Here is a 20,871-nt window from a genome sequence, read left to right as displayed (position 1 = left end):
ATAAAAAAAAGGACTCGATAAACAATTCAGCGATTGGGAGTTTAGATTACATGTTTTGGAAATGTAAGTTTCAACGCCTAGTGGTTTATGGTGAAATTATGATGAAAGCAACTGAATTGTTAGAAAAACGCTAAAGATTCACTGATGTCTCTTACGGGAGGGAAACTCCCACCCTTGTCTCCTGGTCGCTTTAATCCTACACTACGTAGCAAGGTGAGAACTCATACCCAGAGAATAAATACATTGTTGTAACAAACACAGAGAATGCTGGAGAAACTCAGCAGGTCTAGCAGCGCCATCGAGAGATAGCAAAACAGAGTGAACGTTTCAAGTCTGATATCACTCTTCAGAAATATATAATGGCCAATGGAGAGAGTGCAGGTGACATTTAATAGAATTGTCCCAGGATCTGGGTCTGCAGATATGTGGATAAACTGGACAGGTTGGGATTCTACTTCTTAGAACAGAAAGAGATATACAAGATTATGAAAGGTTTCGATAGATGAAATAAAGGGAAACTGTTTCCAGTATCAGAAGGGTCAGTAACCAGAGGACAAAATTTTAAAGTGTTGGGAATCGCTCCAGAGGCAAAAATTGTAATAATGTTTTACTGGGTGAGTTATAATGATCTGGAATTCATTGCTTGGAAAAGTAGATTCATTGACAGTTTTCAGAAAGGAATTGAGTAAAAGCTTGAAGGGTAAGTTAATTTTCAGGATTTGTTGGGATAGAACAGGGCTAATAGATTAGTTAGATATCCCTTGCATAGAACCACTGATGGGCCAAATGCCTTCTGAGCTGTATTATTCTATAATTATAGAGTGTTAAATACATTAGATATGGAGGTAAACACAGCTCACTGCACCCAGTATTATATTTAATAGGCATCAGTGGATTGTACACAGCTCTGATTGAATTAAAAAATTTAATAATAGCATAAATTTTCTTCATATGTTAATTGTTTTTTTTGATTTGTTTCATACTGAAGTCATTGAAGTCTCTGACCTTTTACTTGTGGTTATTTCTTTCTCACAGGGGAACATTTGGGAACAAATTCTACGAATATCCTTCATCCTGGAGATGATCAACACCGTGCCCTTTATCATCACAGTGAGTCTGTCTGTGCTATCAAATATTCAGTGGGGGTTTGGTTGGCAGCGATTATAAAGTTAATATTTTCCAACGTGAGCAGCATATTCAAAGGACATCTTTTCATCAGGGCTGCATTCCAAAAAACAGAGACTTACTATTTTAACCAAATCACTTTTTTCTTTGTGTTTATAAAAAGCACAGGCAGGATAAACCCCTGCTGTTCACACCGACAATTTATTTGAAGGTCACATCTGACTGGCTATTCAATTTTCTGTTGAATTTTTGCTCGAACTGCAAAGTACTCCAGCTGTAATTCAGAAATTAAGAATGTTCATTTCAGGTGAAGGATAGACTTCAAATATTCAGTTTGCGTACTTCTGACATATTGTAAATTAAGGTGATGGATCATTTTATTTACCATAATGAATTAATGTACTCTTGTGTTCACTAATCAGAGTTCAAATTCATTTCCAGTTGCATGCTGCCATCAATGAATCTAATTAAAACAAGGTAGCATCAAACTGCTTAAACTTGATAACAAAATAATCTTGCCACTTTCTGCTCCCTGTCATTTTTGTTTGTAGCTCAGTTAAGAAAGTACACGATAGTTAAATTCCAAAAAAGGGACAATGGGCTGAAATTTCCCTCTGCCAGTGGAAAACAGAAGTTGGATTAGTTGTGCCCAGTCCTGAATTTATCCTGCACTCATGAAGAAACAGGCATTCACTGGAATTTCCACAAGAGTACTCCTTTAAGTTGCGTGGAGACCAGTTTTCTTTTGTCTAATTAAGGGTAGTGGATCGGTTTTTCAAGTTGGAGTGTCAAGGAAAGAAATTTATATAGGGCTCTGAGTGACATGGGCTATGGTGAAATATGTCCAGCAGCTTACACAGCCAGCAGATATTATGTACAGAAATTGAACCCGCACTGTTGGCATCACTCTGTGTTGCAAGCGAGCCATCCAGCCAACTGAGCTAACTGACCCCTATTAAGCTAATTTTATAAAAAGTAAGATTCAGCCCATTGATTCTTTTGGAAATCCAAATATATTGCATTTCCTGGTTTCTCATTATCTATTCTGCTTGTTACCACCTCAAATAACTCTAATAAATGTTTTAGGTAAGATTTCCCCTTCATAAACGCATTCGGACTCTGCTCATTCATGTTATGCATTTCTAAATCCTCTGTTCTAACATCCTTACAATAAACTCAAACATTTTTCCAATTGCAGATGTTGAACTAATTGTCCTATAGTTGTTTGTTTTGATGTCTTCTTCCTTTTTTGAATAAGGGTGTTACATTGGCAGTTTTTAAATCCTCTGTGACTTCTCCAGAAACTAAGGATTCTTGGACGGATGCTAGCTATGCATCCACTATTTCTATAACTACTTCCTTTAATATCATAGGAGGCACCCCATCAGGTCCATTGGACTTATCAGTCTTTGACCTCATTGATTTCCCTAATACTTTTTCCCTGAAATCCATTTTTTTCCAACACCATATTTGCTGATCCTTCAGCTACAGACATTTTTATGCACTTATGGGGTGTGGGCATCACTGGCTGGGCCAGCATTTATTGCCTGTCCCTAGTTGTCCTTGAGAAGGTGGTGATGAGCTGCCTTCTTGAACCGCTACAGTCCATGTGCTGTAGGTTGACCCACAATGCCCGTGGGGAGGGAAATGAAGGAATAGCGATGTATTTCCAAGTCAGCATGGTGAGTGGCTTGGAGGGGAACTTGCAAGTGGTGGTGTTTCCATGTACGTGCTGTGTTTGTCCTTTTGAATGGAAGTGGTCATATGTTTGAAAGGTGCTGTCTGAAGATCTTTGGTGAATTTTTGCAGTGCATTTTGTAGATAATGGACACTGCTGATACTGAGCGTTGATGGTGGAGGGAGTGAATTGTTGTGGATGTGATGCCAATCAAGCCGGCTGCTTTGTCTTGGGTGGTGTCAAGCTTCGAGTATTGTTGGAGCTGCACCCATCCAGGCAAGTGGGGAGTATTCCATCACAATTCTGACTTGTGATTTGTAGATGATGGACCAGCTTTTGGGAGTCAGGAGATGAGTTAATTGCTGCAGTATTCCTAGCCTCTGACCTGCTGTTGTAGCCACTGTGTTAATGTGGTGAGCCCAGTTGAAATTCTGGTCAATGGTCACCCCCAGGATGTTGATAGTGAGGGATTCAGTGATGGTAACATCATTGAAAGTTAAGGACCATTGGTCAGATTGTTCCTTATTGGTGATGGTCACAGCCTGGCATTTGTGTGGTGTGAATGATACTTGCCACTTGTCAGCCCAAGCCTGGATATTGTCCAGATTTTGTTGCATGTGAACATGAACTGTTTCAGTACCTGATGAGCATGGATGGTGCTGAACATTATGCAATCATCAGTGAACATCCCCAGTTCAGACCTTCTGATGGAGCAGTGCTGTTGGGTGAGTTCTGAAAAGCAGTTTGCGGTGCATTACGCACAATGTCAAACACGACCAACGTGTGCCATTAGGGAAGACAGCTTTCTCAGTTACAAGGGCTTATGAGAGCTTTTCAGAATACACCCTTGGCCTTGCTCACAGCAATAGGCCATAACCAACGGTCTTATTAAGCATTAACAAGGATGCCACCACGGTTACTGAAGTTCTGACTCCATCCTATGATAGGGCAGGATAAACTGCTGATGACACCGAATACACTCTTAGTGACTTATCTAACAACAAATAGTGACTAAGGCAAGACAGACCAAAGGCCCAGTAAGTTGGTCTCTATCATACCAAAGAATCTCACTCCACATTTATGCCCACAATATGTATTTAGGAAGGAACAATTCTTTCTGGCACCACAGGGCACACACTATAATCGGCGCCACTGTGCCAGTTTGTTGACACAATTGGGCCAAGGGTTAGAGATGTGGATGCAGGACCTTAACAGGAAATGTGTGATAATTCAAGGAGCAGCAAACCAGCAGCTATCCAATACGGTTTGTAAGTTGAGGCAGTTGCATGTAGAAACCACAGTCAGTTGGATACAATGCGCCCGTAAATGAAGGACAGTCCCTTGTAGACTACTGTCAAACCTAGCAGGGTTTGCTGACTGACCCCCAGGCTCCCTTCACTTGATAAATAGCAGTGTTTGCTACTTAAGGGCCTTAGTTAACCTCTGGGTGGGAAGGCCACCTGAAAGACTTCTCAGGCCAGACTAGATCAGGGGCAAGTAGGTGGGGTGATGGGCTCAAAACCTCACACCCTCCTGTCCAATCACATACAGCACTGCTTCTGAACTCACCTTTGGGAGTTATTAAACTCTCAACTCAAGTGTCTTCCCATCCTTAGGTCATTCTACGATATTTTATAGTCAGTGTGACATTGTCCATTTTACTCTGTAGATATTAGATTTTCCATTCTGTTCTCAAGTTCTCTGAAATTGTATGTTCAACCAAACTGCTTTGATTCCAGATATTTTGGTCTCCATTAAGGAATCTATTCATCCCAGTATTTCTGAACTGCTGGTTAGCCAAGCATGCCCTGGAGAATATGATTGTGAGTATGAGAACCTTGGAAACCTTCCCAGTCTCTCCTGTACTTCTTTGAATAGTATCATGGGATCCTTCCATCCTATTGTACATGTATACAGGACCTCTGTTTAGCATTTCACTGAATAACCAGAATTTAGAAACTGATAATTCAATCGCTGTAATTAGTTGAAAAGTTATATCATTTCATAATTTGTGTAGAATCAGGTCATTTTAACACTTCATTGGAATTTACAAGTTAATTGTTTAAGTGCAAACATCATCATTGTTTTTATTTGCATCCATCTCTTAGATCATCAAGCCTTTGCATTTCAATAAACACATATAACTTTTGTCTGAAACAATAGAATGTGGCATTAAAAATAAACAGGACATTGCCCTTAATTTTAATTTTTTTTCTATTCATTTAGAATGATCTTCATAGGGCTATCCAGAGAACCCAATCTGCTATGTTTAATCAGGTTCTTATACTCATATCCACTTTACTGTGCCTCATTTTTACCTGGTAAGTGTTATGTCAAACTGTTCTGTGAAAATGCATATTTCTGTATGATTCCAATCTGCCATTAAAGTTTTCTTTCGGAAATGCAAATAAAATCCAAAACATCCCACTTACCCATTGAATTCATTGAACTGTTCTTCAGTAATGTGAGAGTAAGACATTACCATTTTCCTGGTCCAAATTGTAAATGCTGTTCTTGTTTAAGTCACTGACTGTTAACTCTGACCTTATTAAATAAACAGAAGTAACTTGTTATCTAATTACTAATTAACTTGAGCTGATTTGACTTCCATGTGCATTGGGGTTATTGCTAGTTTCTTGATGAGACATTGTCATAAATGTTTCCTGAACTAAAAGTTATATTCTACACATTTGAATTAAGAAACCAGACCTTCACAATATATGCAATGAAGGGCCATACTTTAAGAGAATATGTCCAACAGAAACCTCTAAATGCTTAGGTTTAGTAATGCTGGAGTGATTAATCATGCCTTTTGTTTAAATGTGCTTAAACTACTTAGAAAAAAGTGCTTTTCTTTTTACTAGGAAGCGCACATTTACGATAAACACACACAACTCGCACATGTCTGAATATGACTATATTTCTGTATTTTACTTCACTACTTGAATGTCATAGGTCCTCACCTGCTAAGATATCTGTTGTGCCTACTGAGAATTTCATGTTTATAATCTTTGTTATTCCACAAATTTTGAGTTACTGTGAGCTGCTCTTGTGCATTTCCCAGTGGTTGATTTTGGAGCAGTATTGATAGAGGTGGCCAAGGTTGTTAGGCATTTCTGATGCATAAAGTCTAATGCATTATCGGCTTTCTGTGTTTTTTTGAACAAGGAGCGCTCAAATCATCATAAAGAAAATTATGGCTTTTGTTTTTAAATCTGTAGAAATTGAGGTTCTTTTGCAAATTGCACAATTTCTGTGACACAAGTCTGTCATTTAAAAACATTAGTCTCAATTCTGCAATGCTGATTTAACATTGTTGGATTTTGAGTCCGCAGAATTTGACATTTCAGTCTATTTTCTACGATTTCAATGCATGATTCCTGTGTGACACTTGATTTTCTATTAATGCTTGCACCATACCTGGACGGTAGTGTGGCTGTCTACCTCTCTTAAAATATTTTCCTCAAGTAAAAATTGATTCTTGAGACTTAATTTGCTGATCTCCGATACTAACTGAAAAAAGATGCAATCATTTTTTACTAAGTTAATGATTTAATTATTAATAAACTATAAATAGTTTATTAAATTTAGTAAGTGGATATTTTGAGAATTGCTACCATGATATAACTGAATGAATAAATCACTTGGAAAGGAGAAATTGTGGGTGGAGGGGACGGGTGGGGAGGGACAAAGTAAACAAGACTATTTATGTAATAAAAGAGGATGAGAAAAGCAAAGAAATTATAGTCCATGCATTTAACTCCCAGAACTATGGAAGCTGCAAAAATGTAATGTCTGTTCTGAGTACTTGTGCACTTCTAAAAACATTTGCTGATTAGGTAAAGGACCCAGGTCAACAGAAAAGACTCATCAGATTTCTAAACTTAACAAAATCTACTATTTATGATAAATAAGCAAATTCAAAGCACAGACAACAATGAAATATCAACATTTAACTATACTGTTTAAAAATCTAACCCCTTTTAAAAACATTTACACACACACAGATAAAAACAAAATCAGTGTTATGGGTAGTGGAAAATAACTGGGGAAACACAGTTCAATAGCACCAGTCCACAGGCTTCAATAAAGTGTTCCATTTTCTTCTCTAGACTTTCTGTTCTCTAAACTCCTCCTTTCCTTCCAGGTTCTTTCTGTTCTTTGCTGAAGTCACGGGGGCTTTAGACATTAATTGTTCACTTTCACACTCACTGGCTAGAGGTAGCAGCTTACAGCAAATTTGGGGAAAAAAGATAACTGATTGTCTTCAGGCTTGAATTACTTGGCTGCAGAGATACAGAGAGAGCCTACTTCTTCCAGTGTGGAAACCTTTCTCCCCTATATTGTTCACAGCCGCAAGTGGTTCAGCTGCCCAGGAGCTGGAGAGTTGACGTCAAGCTGATGCACAACCAGTCGCAGTTGCACAACAAATTAGCTATAATTTTTTTTTCCTTATATGTTGGCACCCTGTTTTTCCTGACTACTCCTCTCAGGAGCTCGTTTTATTCTTGACTGTTCCTGTTTAATGGCCTGAATGACTGGTGGACTGATGTAATTGTATCCCTGTAAATTCTTTTTCCTGATACCTGGAAAACAAAGAGATTAAATGAACAGTGTGTTGCCTTTTGAAAACTACCCAAGGAGTCTATAGGTGGCACAGGATCAAATTATCAAATGGATTTGTGATTAAAAGAGGAAAGTGGTGCATGGACAAAAGGTTGTGACCCACATTGGAAAATGGGATCTTAGCTTCAAGTTGTTGTGAAATAACCTCAGCTGAATTCCTAGGTTAAAGATCTGATCTATCAGATGATCATAAGAAATAGGGACAGGAGTTGGCCAATCAGCCTGCTTTGCCATTCAATTGAGTTCATGCCCTCAACTAAGTACTGATATGGATTGTAAGGTTTTCCTGAATGCCAATTTCCCAATCCGCATAGAAACTCTCCTACAGCTGACCTGATAAACAGAAGTTGTCCTTCGATATGCGGAAGGTGTAAATGGTTGACACAACTTCTGCCTCTGCTGGATAAGAAATGTAATATGACTGTTACTGGGCATTGTGCGATTTCTACTAGCTAAACTGCTGGAATAGCCAAATATATTTGATAGGATGATATCAGAATTTCTTATACCTTACTCCTTAACACTGCAGGCTGAGAGTGTAGCCAAGCACAACTCTAAACTAATGATTGCAGTTATTTTATTAGATCTTTCCAAAGTGTTTTACACCACAAATTCCATTTTCTGAGCCTCATGGATATAATGAGTAATATCAAAGTTAGGAAAGTAAATAATGGTTTACCATCATGGAAACACAGCCAAAGTGCAATGAATTCAGAAAGGGACTTCAATTTTCTGCCTTTTAAGAGGATAAGTAGTAAAGAGTTATTGGCAAGTACTTTACATGGAAAAAAGTAACAAACATATTTCATAACTTTAACTTCAAGCTGTTAAACTACCTGCTGTTGGTTTTTTTGTGTGTGTGTGTGCGTGTGTGTGTGTGTGTGTGTGATTGCAAATTAAGTTTTCCATCTGTAAGGAGTCATTTGTACTGAAATTATCAACTGTGAATAACTGATCTATTGAGATATATTTTACATATTGTGAGCATAAGCCTGAATATTAAATAACATTCAAAGTAGAAAGAATGACTTTGAAGTAGAAATGTATTCACAAGTCATACATTTTCATGATTCCTTATTGTGGGAGCATGCAGCACCACAAACAAAACATTACAATTTACTGCCCATCAGAAGATAAAAATGTAAGAAATAGGAACATAGGTAGGCCATTTGATCCCTTTACCTGCTGTTCTATTCAATATGATGTCTGATTTTCTTCCTCAAATTTACCTTCGCTCTTGAATTGTTTATATCCAAAAATCTTCTATTATCTTTCTTAAACATACTTAACAATTGAATTTCTATAGCTTTCTACATTAGTCAAATGCCAATGGTTCACGACCTTTTGAGAGTCAAGACATTTTTTCTTATGCTAGTCCTAAATTCTGAAGTTGTGACATCAAATTCCACATTCCTTAGCAGAGAAAAGTTCTTCCTGCATTTAGTCGATCAACTCCATTCAGAATTTTAAATGTTGCAGTGAAATGATTTCTCATTCTTCTGAATTCCAGGGAATGCAGACTTAAGTCTTCTCACTATTTCCACATTTAAATTCCACCATGTCTTGTGTCCAGAGTATTAGTCCAGATCACTTGATTGCCATGGCAATTACATCTTAACTAAGCCAACATTCTCTTGCCAGTTGAAATGTCTCATTGTAGTTGCCTACAGCCTTCATGAGACCATACCTTGATGCAGTTTTGATTTCCTTACCTCAGAAAGGATCTAATTCTTTTAAAGGGAGTGTAACCCAAGTTGACTACATTGAATATTAGGATGAGGAGGCCGGATTAGGATAATGCATAGGACAATCCTCTCATACTAATATTCAGTCTATTAGCTGAGGTTATGCCTGACAAATCTGTTAGAATTCTTTGAGGATGTAAAGAGCAGGTTAGACAAAGGAGAGCCAGTAGACATGCTCTATTTGGATTTCCAGAAGGCCTTTGACAAGGTGCCGCACAGGAGGCTGCTAAATAAGACAAGAGCCCATTGTGTTCAGGGCAAGGTACTGGCAGGGATAGAGACTTCGCTGACTAGCAGAAGACAGAGAGTGGGGATAAAGGGGTCTTTTTCAGGATGGTAACCGGTGACTAGGAGAATTTTGCAGGGAACTATTCACATTATACATTAGCGATCTGGACAAAGGAACTGAGGGCATTGTTGCTAAGTTTGCAGATAACACAAAGATAGGTAGATGGGCAGGTAGTGTTGAGGAAGTGGGAAGGCTGCAAAAGGACTTGGACAAACCAGGGCAGTAGACGATGAAGTGGCAGGTGGAATACGTTGTTGGAAAGTGTGAGATTATGCAGTTTGGTAGGAAGAATAAAGGCATCAATTACTTTTCAAACAGGGAAAAGCTTCAGAAATCTGAAGCACACAAAGGACCTTGGGAGTCCTAGTTCAGGATTCTCTTAAGGTTAGCATGTAGATTCAATTGGCAGTTAGGAAGGCAAATGCAAGGTTAACGTTCATTTCAAGCCAGTTGGAATACAAGAGCAGAAATATACTGCTGAAGCTGGATAAGGTTCTGGTCAGACCGTATTTGGAAGATTGTGAGGAGTTTTGTGCCTTGTCTCAAAGGAAGGATGTGCTGGCATTGGAGGTGTCCAGAGGATGCTTACAAGAAAGATCCTACGGATGAAGGGCTTGTTATATGAAGAACTGTTGAGGACTCTCTGTCTGTACTCAATGGAGTTTAGAAGGATGAAGGATTGAAACTTAGAGAATACTGAGAGGCTTGGATTAGGTGGACATGTTTCCACAAGTAGGAGGGACTAGGAGCCATGGGCACTGCGTCAGAGTGAAGGGATGACCCTTTAGAACGAAGAGAAGGAGAACTTTCCTCAGCCAGGGGGTGGTTAATCTGCGCAACTCATAGCTGCAGAGGGCTGTGGAGGCCAAGTCATTGACTCTGTATTTAAGACAAAGGTAGATAGATAGGTCCTTATTAGTAAGAGATCCAGGGTTACAGGAAGAAGGCAGGAGAATGGGATTGAGAAACACATTAACAGTGATCGAACGATGGAGCAAACTTGATGGGCTGAATGACCTAATTCTGTTCCTGTATCTTATGTCCTTCTGGCCTTGTGGTCCTGTCCAGTGACCAATCCTCAATCTATGCTAATATCACTCCCAATTTCAGAACCCAATTGTCTATAATCGCATGTTGCTCAACACCTTATCTACTATTTTTGAAAATCTAAGTGCAATGCATTCAGGTTTCCCCTTAACTACCCTATTGGTTGCATTCTGAAAACAAAATGTTGCAGATTTGTCAACAAAATTTTCCTTTTATAAATCTATGTTAAAATTTTTCAGTTGTGTTCTGGTTTTTATCAGAGTGATCATATCAAATCCCTTGTAACACAGAGTACATTTTCCTTCTGCCTCATGATAGTTCTGTTTTATTATTCTCTCCATCTTCCAAAGTGTCTCAAAATCATGGTAACACAAAGAATATTGCTAATGTAATACCATAATTTGAACAGTGTAAAAAAGTTTTTTTTTTTAAATGTAATCATGCTTGGCCAAATTAATCAGTTAAATTTTTGAAAATACTGCACAAACCAAAACAGTAAAATGACAATCATAGTTATGCAAAAAAGCACACATATAATTTAAAGAAGCAGAATAAATATGAAATATACATTACAGTTTATTTTAGTTTCAATATTACACTAAAATATGGAATGGTATGACTGAATAATCAAAAATTAAAACTTTCTGTTGAAGAAAACAGAATAATCTTAGGTCCAGCAATATGCAGTTCAGATTGTGTAAATTTCCTCAGCTAGTGCTTTCACCAGGGAGCTACACTGAATTGAAGCACTGGTAATAGAAATACAACTCTGTTGTAACAGTGGTTTTCTGATCAGTATTCCCTTCAAGCACAGTTTGCACTGGTATTTGTAGGCTATGCATTAATTTAAGAAAACATAATTTCAGGCAGCGACCCAAATCGTGTAGCAACAGGACTTGGAGTTGGCAGGTGCTTTCAAATTCTGTAACTGGTGGTGACTGGATGGTGTTGAAGATGTTTGGCTTTTGTTCATTTATGTCAAGGAAACCTTATGCAACACTGACTCAGCCCATGTGGAGCTTTTGCAATTTTAATAAGTCACCAGATAACTTGAACACCCTTACCTTAATATGAATTCAACCAAACACAATCGAGATCTTGTAGAATTCAACAATGTCTTATATTTTTTGCCCTTTTTTCCAGTTGTTCATTTGCATGACTGTGGAAACTCATGGGGCTGTAATCTCTCTGCAATGTGACATTATTGATTGATCAAATTTCAGTTGAATAATTTGTTGGCTTGTAAAGTTTACTCCCTTCCTAGTGGTCAGAGTAATCCAATCATGAAAATCATAAGGGTTGCCATGACCTTCATGAGCACAGCTGCTTTCTCCATTGAGAACACTGTGCTACCATTTGACCAACCCCAAGTAATTACTTCCTTGGAGATCTTCATTCTTCTTAAACACTGTTCCTTTCCGTTGCTCGGGTTTGATATTCTATCCTGTAGACTTCTCCCTTGGTTATAATCTCCATCTGAGACTCTGCCAATTGTGCCTGAACTTTCAGTTCCTTGTAAATAAAATAGCAGCAGGCAGAATACGAGTAAATTGTGTTGTTTTCTTGATGGATTTTGTGAAGTAATATTGGATGCTGGCTACAATTCTGAGCTTGTGGCTTAGCTGAAATGTATACAGCCAGCTTTTAAAAAAATGGAAACTCCGAGTAGGTTTTATTGGATCAATCAATTAATTCGTTGGCGTAACGGATCTTTCCTTGAGACTATTGAACCTTGTTCAGTTGATGTGCTGTTGACAACATTGAAACTCCTTTAGCTGAGTTTCTCATCTGGAAATTTTGTTCGCACATTAGTCAATTGTCTCTCAGTCTACTGCACTCTTGGTTTTAAGCACTGGCAAAATGAAATTGCCTGGGACCTGACTTTTCCTGAGAGAACCATTCAGCCAGCCATTTATTTATTCCATTATTTGCTTGCACATGCTTGTTCCTGCATTCTCACTAACACCAACCTCAACTCTCTCCTGCAATGCCACTGAGGCCAAGCAGTCCTGCAAACATCCAAGCACCCCTTGCACTTCCCTGTCCCTTCCAGATTAAACAGCAGTTACTGGATGGATATGTTCAGCAGTGAATGGGCAATATAGAGCGGACAATAGGAAAGAGCCCAGAATTAAAGCTGGATGTCCCATGGATAGATGGAGTTGATGTCGTGGAGTCAGCAAGGAGCATTGAGAAATAGCAAAGGTGCTCTTCCTGCCTTTTGTCATTAATTTTTAAAACACAGGCATTCATTGCTTATGTGGTTAAATGCTATTATGGAGTCACTGATTTTTTTGCTGGCTACAGGCTGATTGGTGAACCTAACACGGTTAGGTTATGGCCACAGTTAACAAACAAAGAACAAAGAAAATTACAGCACAGGAACAGGCCCTTCAGCCATTCAAGTCTGCGCCGATCCAGATCCTCTATCTAAACCTGTCACCTATTTTCCAAGGATCTGCATCCCTCTGCTCCCTGCCCATTCATGTATCTGTCTAGATACATCTTAAATGACGCTATCATGCCTGCCTCTACCACCTCCACTGGCAACGTGTTCCAGACCCCCACCACCCTCTGCGTAAAGAACTTTCCACGCATATCTCCCTTAAACTTTTCCCGTCTCACCTTGAAATCGTGACCCCTAGTAATTGAGTGCCCCACTCTGGGAAAAAGCTTAGATAACAAGGTGTAGAGCTGGATGAACACAGTAGGCCAAGCAGCATCAGAGGAGCAGGAAAGCTGACGTTTCGGGCCTAGACCCTTCTTCAGAAATAGGGGGAGGGGAAGGGGGTTCTGAAATAAATAGGGAGAGAGGGGGAGGCGGATAGAAGATAGATAGAGGAGAAGATAGGTGGAGAGGAAACAAACAGGTCAAAGAGGCGGGGATGGAGCCAGTAAAGGTGAGTGTAGGTGGGGAGGTAGGGAGGAGATAGGTCAGTCCAGGGAGGACAGACAGGTCAAGGGGCTGGGATGAGGCTAGTAGGTAGGAGATGGGGGTGGGGCTTGAGGTGGGAGGAGGGGATAGGTGGGAGGAAGGACAGGTTAGGGAGGCGGGGACAAGCTGGACTGGTTTTGGGATGCGGTAGGGGGAGGGGAGATTTTGAAGCTTGTGAAGTCCACGTTGATACCATTGGGTAGCAGGGTTCCCAAGCAGAATATGAGGTGCTGTTCCTGCAACCTTCAGGTGGCATCGTTGTGGCACTGCAGGAGGCCCAGGATGGACATGTCGTCTGAGGAATGGGAGGGGGAGTTGAAATGGTTCGCGACTGGGAGGTGCAGTTGTTTAGTGCGAACCGAGCATAGGTGTTCCGCAAAGCGGTCCCCAAGCCTCCGCTTGGTTTCCCCGATGTAGAGGAGGCCACAATGGGAACAGCGGATACAGTATACCACATTAGCAGATGTGCAGGTGAACATCTGCTTGATGTGGAAAGTCTTCTTGGGGCCTGGGATGGGGGTGAGGGGGGAGGTGTAGGTTGCAGGTGTAGCACTTCCTGCGGTTGCAGGGAAAAGTGCTGGGTGTGGTGAGGCTGGAGGGGAGTGTGGAGCGGAGAAGGGAGTCACGGAGAGAGTGGTCCCTCCGGAAAGCCGATAAGGGTGGGGAGGGAAAAATGTCTTTGGTGGTGGGGTCAGATTGCAGATGGCAGAAGTGTCGGAGGATGATGCGTTGGATCCGGAGGTTGGTGGGTTGGTACATGAGGATGGGGGGGATTCTGTTTTGGTTGTTATTGCGGGGAGGGAGTGTGAGGGATGAGTTGCGGGAAATGCGGGAGACACGGTCGAGGGCGTTCTTGACCTCTGAGGGGGGGAAGTTGTGGTCCTTGAAAAACGAGGACATCTGAGATGTTCGGGAGTGGATTGCCTCATCCTGGGAGCAGATAAGGCGGAGGCGAAGGAATTGGGAATAGGTCAATTCTGAAGAAGGGTCCAGACCCGAAATGTCAGCTTTCCTACTCCTCTGATGCTGCTTGGCCTGCTGTGTTCATCCAGCTGTACACCTTGTTATCCCACATCAGGTGAGATCTTTTTGGCTTTCAAAAAGCCCATCATTAGTCCCCTTGTTTTTATTACCTACCACAATATCTCTACATCCTTCGCCTCTCCAAAGTTGTTGAGCTTGCTACATCTTATCTAATTCTTGACTACCTTTCTTGAAAATCCACACTTGAAGCTTTTTGATCCAGTTTCCTACCCTTCCAAAGCATTGGAACAGCGCAAGCCAAAGTCACATATCAATGTGATTCTGCTGTTTTACTTCCCCTTGACCACATCATTCTCGTCCAGCTGTTTTTTTCTTTTATATGTAAATCAGTGTGTCTGCTCTCACTTGGTTTTATTCTGAGTTCTGCAAATATAGTAGAAAATTAGAGCAATGGCTTTTCTTCCGCTTTTACTCCGGAGCCTCCCAAATAATCTCTCCTTAGTATTTGCCTTTTCCTAATCTACATGTATATCTTTATCCATTGGTATAAGACCAGCTTCCACGTGTACACTGCCTTCATCCTGTTATGTTATATCACCATCAACAGAGGTTTGAAATGTTGGTTGCCTATATGTCCATGTGCTGAGCTTCCTATCCCATATATTCTGCATTGTAAGGGCAGCCTCCTGCTTCCATCTCCTTAACAAAGCCTATTTCTGCCATGCCACTACCCATCAGCCTCTGAAATCCTCATTCATGCCATTGTCATTTACAGAGTTTGCTATTCGATCACTGCTCCCATCCTCTTCATAAACTTCAGTTCATCCAATCCTCTGCCTGTATCTTACACTATACTAAATCCTGCTCATCTATCCTCAATTGCTTCCAGATCCTCATTCCTGTACTCATCCCCACATTTGTATCCTTTTGTGACCTTGCCCCCCACCCTGTGCCACACCACTAGCCTTGTATTAGCTGTCACTTTTTGATCTGATGCTGGCATCTGTGAACTGGCTAAACACTTCAGGATCCGCACACAGATGAAATTGAAGGAAAGGTTGAGGGAGCTAGGGCTTTTTTCATTGGAGTGAAGAAGGATGAGAGGTGACTTGATAGAGGTGTACAAGATGATTAGAGGCATAGATAGAGTGGATAGCCAGAGATTTTCTTCCTAGGTCAGAAATGACTATTACGAGGGGGCATAATTTTAAGGTGATTGGAGGAAGGTATAGGGGAGATGTCAGAGGTAGGTTCTTTACACAGACAGTGGTGGGCATGTGGAATGTGCTGCCAGCAGTGGTATTGGAGTCAGATATTTTAGAGACTTTTAAGCAACTTTTGGATAGGCACATTGATGATAGTATAATGTAGGGTATGCAGGGTAGTTTGATCTTAGCAGGATAATAGGTCAGCACAACGTTGTGGGCCGAAGGGCCTGTACTGTGCTGCACTGTTCTATGTTCTATGTTCTATGAAGAAAGTTCTCCAGTTTGTCTTGATGAATTCTCTACCTAAAAAAGGTTTTCACCTTGCACTCATGACGATAATTCACACAATACAAGGAGAGAAACAGCATTTATATTACATGAGGAGAGTGTTGATAGGTAAGTGGACTCTGATTGATAGAGGTGTTTTCATTGAGAACGTGCCTACTAGTGATGATTGACAGTTCTCTGCAGGCTTTATTTAAATTTTAAGTCAGATAGTTTGACACAGGTCAGAATTGAACCAGTGAATGGCACCACCAATTTTGTTGAGGCAGAACAAGCGCAGTGCATTTTCATGTTCTTTCTGTTTTCAAAGACCAGGGCCCTATGTTTTAACTTGTATAGCTTCCAGTAGGTGCACTACAACACAGGCTCGACTGACAATCCTAAGTCAGATTACCCTGGGAGAATAACGTAATGCAAAGACTTGAACAACAGGTGAAGCTGCTACTATGCAGCAACAGCAGCACAAGTGATATTCACTGTGAACAAGATGCTGCTGTGAAGCCAAAAAGATGTCTGCCTTGCCCATCAAGCAAATGAATACTGTGATATATGAATTTCAGTGCTGGTGTAATGCCAAGTATGGTAGGCTGCAAGTCCCAGAAACTGAAGCATCATATCAAATAGTAATACCTTTGGTTCACAACAAGGAAGGTACAGACTGTACCCAGAGATGGTAAGAACTGCCGATGCTGGCGTCTGAGATAACACAGCGTGGAGCTGGAGGAACACAGCAGGCAGCATCAGAGGAGCAGGAAAGCTGACATTTAGGGTTGGGACCCTTCTTCAGAACTGTACCCAACCAGCCACACTTGCAAAACAAGTGGGATACCAAAAGTGGAATCTGGGTACCAACCATTCTGAACAGCAACTTTTCCCAGTCTTGAAACCCTGTCCAACTATTTCAAATTAGAAAAGTACCAGAAGGTGACCTCTGGGAAGTCGAATAATCACTTTTGATGAACAGACCGCTTGCTTATTATAGGTGGCCAGTTCACCGATAAGATCTTAAAGAGACCCAGGCTTTTCTACCAGATGGAAAGTCCAGAGGTTGTCCCTCCCACTTGCTGGTTTTCCACCAGAGGGATCAAATCAACACACAAGGAAGGAAATTTGTGAATGAGCAGAATGCCCTTACTGTTTTCAATTTGACTTGGAATATATTTAAAGTCCAAATTTGGGCCATTCTCTAACTTCCGCAAATAAAAACAGATGAGGGATTTTTGACTTCCCCTGCCTGGTAGGAACCAAGCTTCACATTTTCAATCGTTTGCTCTTCTTTCCCTAAAGCTCATTTTTAACAAACCACTGTTTTCTTGAGATTGTGAAGTACCCAGCTGACTCTGGAAGAAGCCTGAAATATATGTGAATCCAGGTACTATCAGTCAGGGAAGAGCCCAGTGTAATGGCCTACTTGTGAGAAACCAGTGGGGATCTTGCCACTTAGATGTGACAACAATCTGTATTGGGCTTAGCATGATTACTGCTGCATCAGCATCCTACAATTCCTTATCTCATCTGTAAAACCCACCTAACTCGCTCTCCCTACTCTCCTAGCCCTTTCAAGCCCTTCAACTTCCAGGAAACTTCACAGATCCAAAACCCTGCTAGCTCCCTGTTGATGCTCATTTCAAGTAGGCAGTTTAAGACAGCTTGCAACGTCCCACTGGGAGTTGAATCTCCACCCTTCCCTATCACCCTAGTTTTCTATTTAAAAAAGAAGGCATATCTAGTTCACATGTTGGTGCTAAAATGTATCCTCTTTAATTACGTTTAAAGAATGCCTTCAATATAACGTATTTGGCAGCAAATTTAAGCATTGCAGTACAGTTGTTGTAGGTCCATGGTAGAGTTTAAGAATGCTGCTTATTAAATATAGGTTTGCAACAGCAGCTTTTCCATATTTCCAAAGATTTTTTTTTGGATTAAGTCATTTTTCTTTGTGCTCCTGGGTGCAGCAGGTGATGGTGCTGCCTGACCTCTTGCAGCAGCTCCATCATCCTGCTGCAGGGAAATGTTCAGATGTTGGTGAATGGGGATTACATTAATTTTCAGTAAAGGGTCTAGACTGCCTGGGGTATTCTGCCAATAAACAACTACCTGTCACTTGTTAATGTGTTGAACAGGCATGGTGCAGACCGTTGTAGGGTAGGAGCACAGTTGTAGGTATTCTGTACAAAGCAGACTGCTTTCTTGGTTAATAAGCCCTGCACATATATCTCTCCCTTCAGCACCTGCATTAAAGGAAAGCAATTGCTTTTTCAATGGCCAGGAAGCATAAACATTGTATATAACACTTTGATGACATCAATGGGCTTTGCTGCCTCCTCAAGCAGTGCAACATAAGCTCAATCCTCTGATTAAAAACCGGTGCTGTAAATCAGGAACAAAAACGGAAGTTGCTGGAAAAGCTCAGCAGGTCTGGCAGCATCTGTGAAGAAAAGTCAGAGTTAACGCTTCGGGGCCGGTAACCTTTTCTCCAATGCTGCCAGACCTGCTGAGCTTTTCCAGCAACTTCTGTTTTTGTTCAATCCTCTGATATCTCTGCTTTACTCATTCAAGTCTTCTGACTGGAGGACAGTTTCATGATTTAGTCATATGTTTATTGAAGTCTAGACTGCCACTGCTAAATCAATACTTAGCCTATTGCCAGCCTAGTGACTTGATGTTTTAGTCAGAAATCTCTCTGACTTGAATGTGTGCTTGAGGTTATGAAGGAAAACTGTTCAACTGTGACTGAAAATGTGTGCAATAAATCCATAGCCTTTGATATACGTGGAAGAAAAGGAGTTTAAATAAAAACAAAGTAAACATGGCCAACAAATAAATTGAACCAGAAACTTAGACTGGCTGTGTTTCAATACATTTGGACTTTGATTAAAATGTGACTGCTATACGAAATAGATTCATGTTGATATGATAGAACAGGATTTGTAATGATATTTATTGATGTACTTGTGCCTCCTTTGAGCTTAGTTTATTGCATACATCTCCCCTTAATCATAGTTAGACCATATGATTAATTCTCAAAGGGCCCTCTTGTGGTGCAGAGGTGGAGTCCTGACCCCTGGATTGGGAGGTCCAGATCCAAGTTCCACCTGTTCCAGCGGTGTGTAGTAACATCTCCGAACAGGTTGATTAGAAAAATACATTAAATTAGAAAGAAGATTAATTCTCAATTAGGTCGAAATATTTTCTTGCTAGAGAGCAAATTAAATATGATGTGGTTTTGAAACTATGTTGTTGCTGTAGGGAGTGGCTAGCTGGATTATATGAAGAAAGTGTTTAATTAAGGTGTGCAGACATGTGATTTATCATGTTGTGCAACAGGTAGTTGGTAACTAACAATTATCAAATCGTATGTTATGACAATGGTATGAAATCAGTTGAGACCGATTGTTTGCTGTGACTAATTAAAAAACCAATTTGATTCATGTCTGCACTAAGTGAATAATTAGTTCGTATGAGCTGGAAATAGTGTTCAGCTCCTTTGGGTTACTTTCATTTATTTTTCAAATCTCTCAATAATGTTTCAGAGATGTGTCTTCCCTTTACCAAATGAAGATCTTTGTACACACAAACTCACCAGCGTTTGGCCAGTAATGCATTAAGTACCAAGAAAAATATAATGATGATTATTAACATAGAACCAGAGAACACTTACAACACACAGAAAGACCATTTAGTCTGTTATATCTGCGTTATCTTAATAAATGGGTCATCCATTTTAATCCCACTGACCAGCACCTGGTCCGTAGCCTTGACGTTACAGCATTTCAGATACAGATCCAGCTTGCTTTCAAATTAGATGAGGGCTTCTGTCTTGACCAACAAACTGGGCAGAAAATTCCAGACACCCACCTCTCTCCATGAAAAAAAAGGTTTTCCCACACGGCTCTCGAACACTTCTACGGATCACCTTAAATCTGGGCCCACTGGTTATTGACCCCTCTCTGTAAGGAAACATTGCTGTTTATCCCTGTTCATTGTATTCAAGTCCCTTGTTATCTTGGCAGACCACATTTAAGCCATCCCTCAGCCGTCGTCTGTATTTGAAGAAAAATCAACCCTCGCCTATCCAATCATTCGCAAATAGCTGCAATTTTCAAGCCCAAGCAAAAACCTCTGCATTTTTTCTGCAGCAGTTATTTCCTTCCTGAGGAGTGGTGACCAGCACTGTGCATAAAGCATTGTCTTGTATGGTGCTACAAACCAGTTCCTCGGTCAGATTGCCCAATTTCTAACAGCTCCAGATGGGATCAAACCATTGAGTTCCAGACGAGGAGGTGTGAACTGGCTCCTTTTATTCAGCCATCCCCTTAGCGGGCTGCGGCATGGTTAAGTCCCTTGCAGATATCTTTCTCCCAGTTTTAAATGAAATCGTGTTTTAAAAAGAGCCAATTCAAGCAGTCTGCCTTGAAGTAACATAGAGCGTGTTTATTAATTGCTAAACATGGGACAAAATTTCCGAAGCGAGCGCACAACCTGGGATTGGCAGCTGTTACATTGGCAGAGGAGATGTCGGCAAGGTAGCCCAGCGGCAAAAGATGGTGCCTGAGGATTGGCAACTTTGTTGTTGGTTTGATATGGCACTGTTGGCAGTGAAGCAGTGGCGGAAGGGCATCACAACGACATTGAAGTGGGCCCAGCAGCGGGAGACATAACCCTGACATGTGTTGGTCCAGCGCAGGCAGCTGCAAGGTGGTGACAGAGGAGTATGGGCCCAGCGGCAAAGATGGTGCCTGAAGATTAGCAAATTTGACGTTGGTTTGACCTACAATGCCTTTAGGGAGGGAATTCCAGGATTTTGACCCAGTGGCACTGAAGGGATGGCAAGTCAGGATGATGAGAAGTTTGGAGGCGAACTTGCAGGTGATGGTATTCCCATGTATCTGCTGCCTTTGTCTTTCTAAATGGTAACAAGGTATAGAGCTGGATGAACACAGCAGGCC

The 20,871-nt window shown here is 40.8% G+C and overlaps 1 protein-coding gene across 1 annotated transcript in view; it reads left to right on the top strand.

Moving 5' to 3' along the window:
- LOC109929875 (potassium channel subfamily T member 2-like) overlaps positions 1-20,871 on the top strand; it is a 636,785-nt gene that overhangs the window by 261,413 nt on the left and 354,501 nt on the right. The window contains exons 7-9 of the mRNA XM_048602052.1: positions 1,036-1,110; positions 4,543-4,626; positions 5,030-5,124. Of these exons, the coding sequence (XP_048458009.1) occupies positions 1,036-1,110; positions 4,543-4,626; positions 5,030-5,124 (254 nt within the window). The remainder of the gene's footprint in view (positions 1-1,035; positions 1,111-4,542; positions 4,627-5,029; positions 5,125-20,871) is intronic.

This window comes from Rhincodon typus, chromosome 10, assembly GCF_021869965.1.
Source record: "Rhincodon typus isolate 14 chromosome 10, sRhiTyp1.1, whole genome shotgun sequence".
Taxonomy (NCBI): Eukaryota; Metazoa; Chordata; class Chondrichthyes; order Orectolobiformes; family Rhincodontidae; genus Rhincodon; species Rhincodon typus.
The sequence above is the reverse complement of the archived record's forward strand: the minus strand, read 5'-3'. Positions and strand labels throughout refer to the sequence as shown.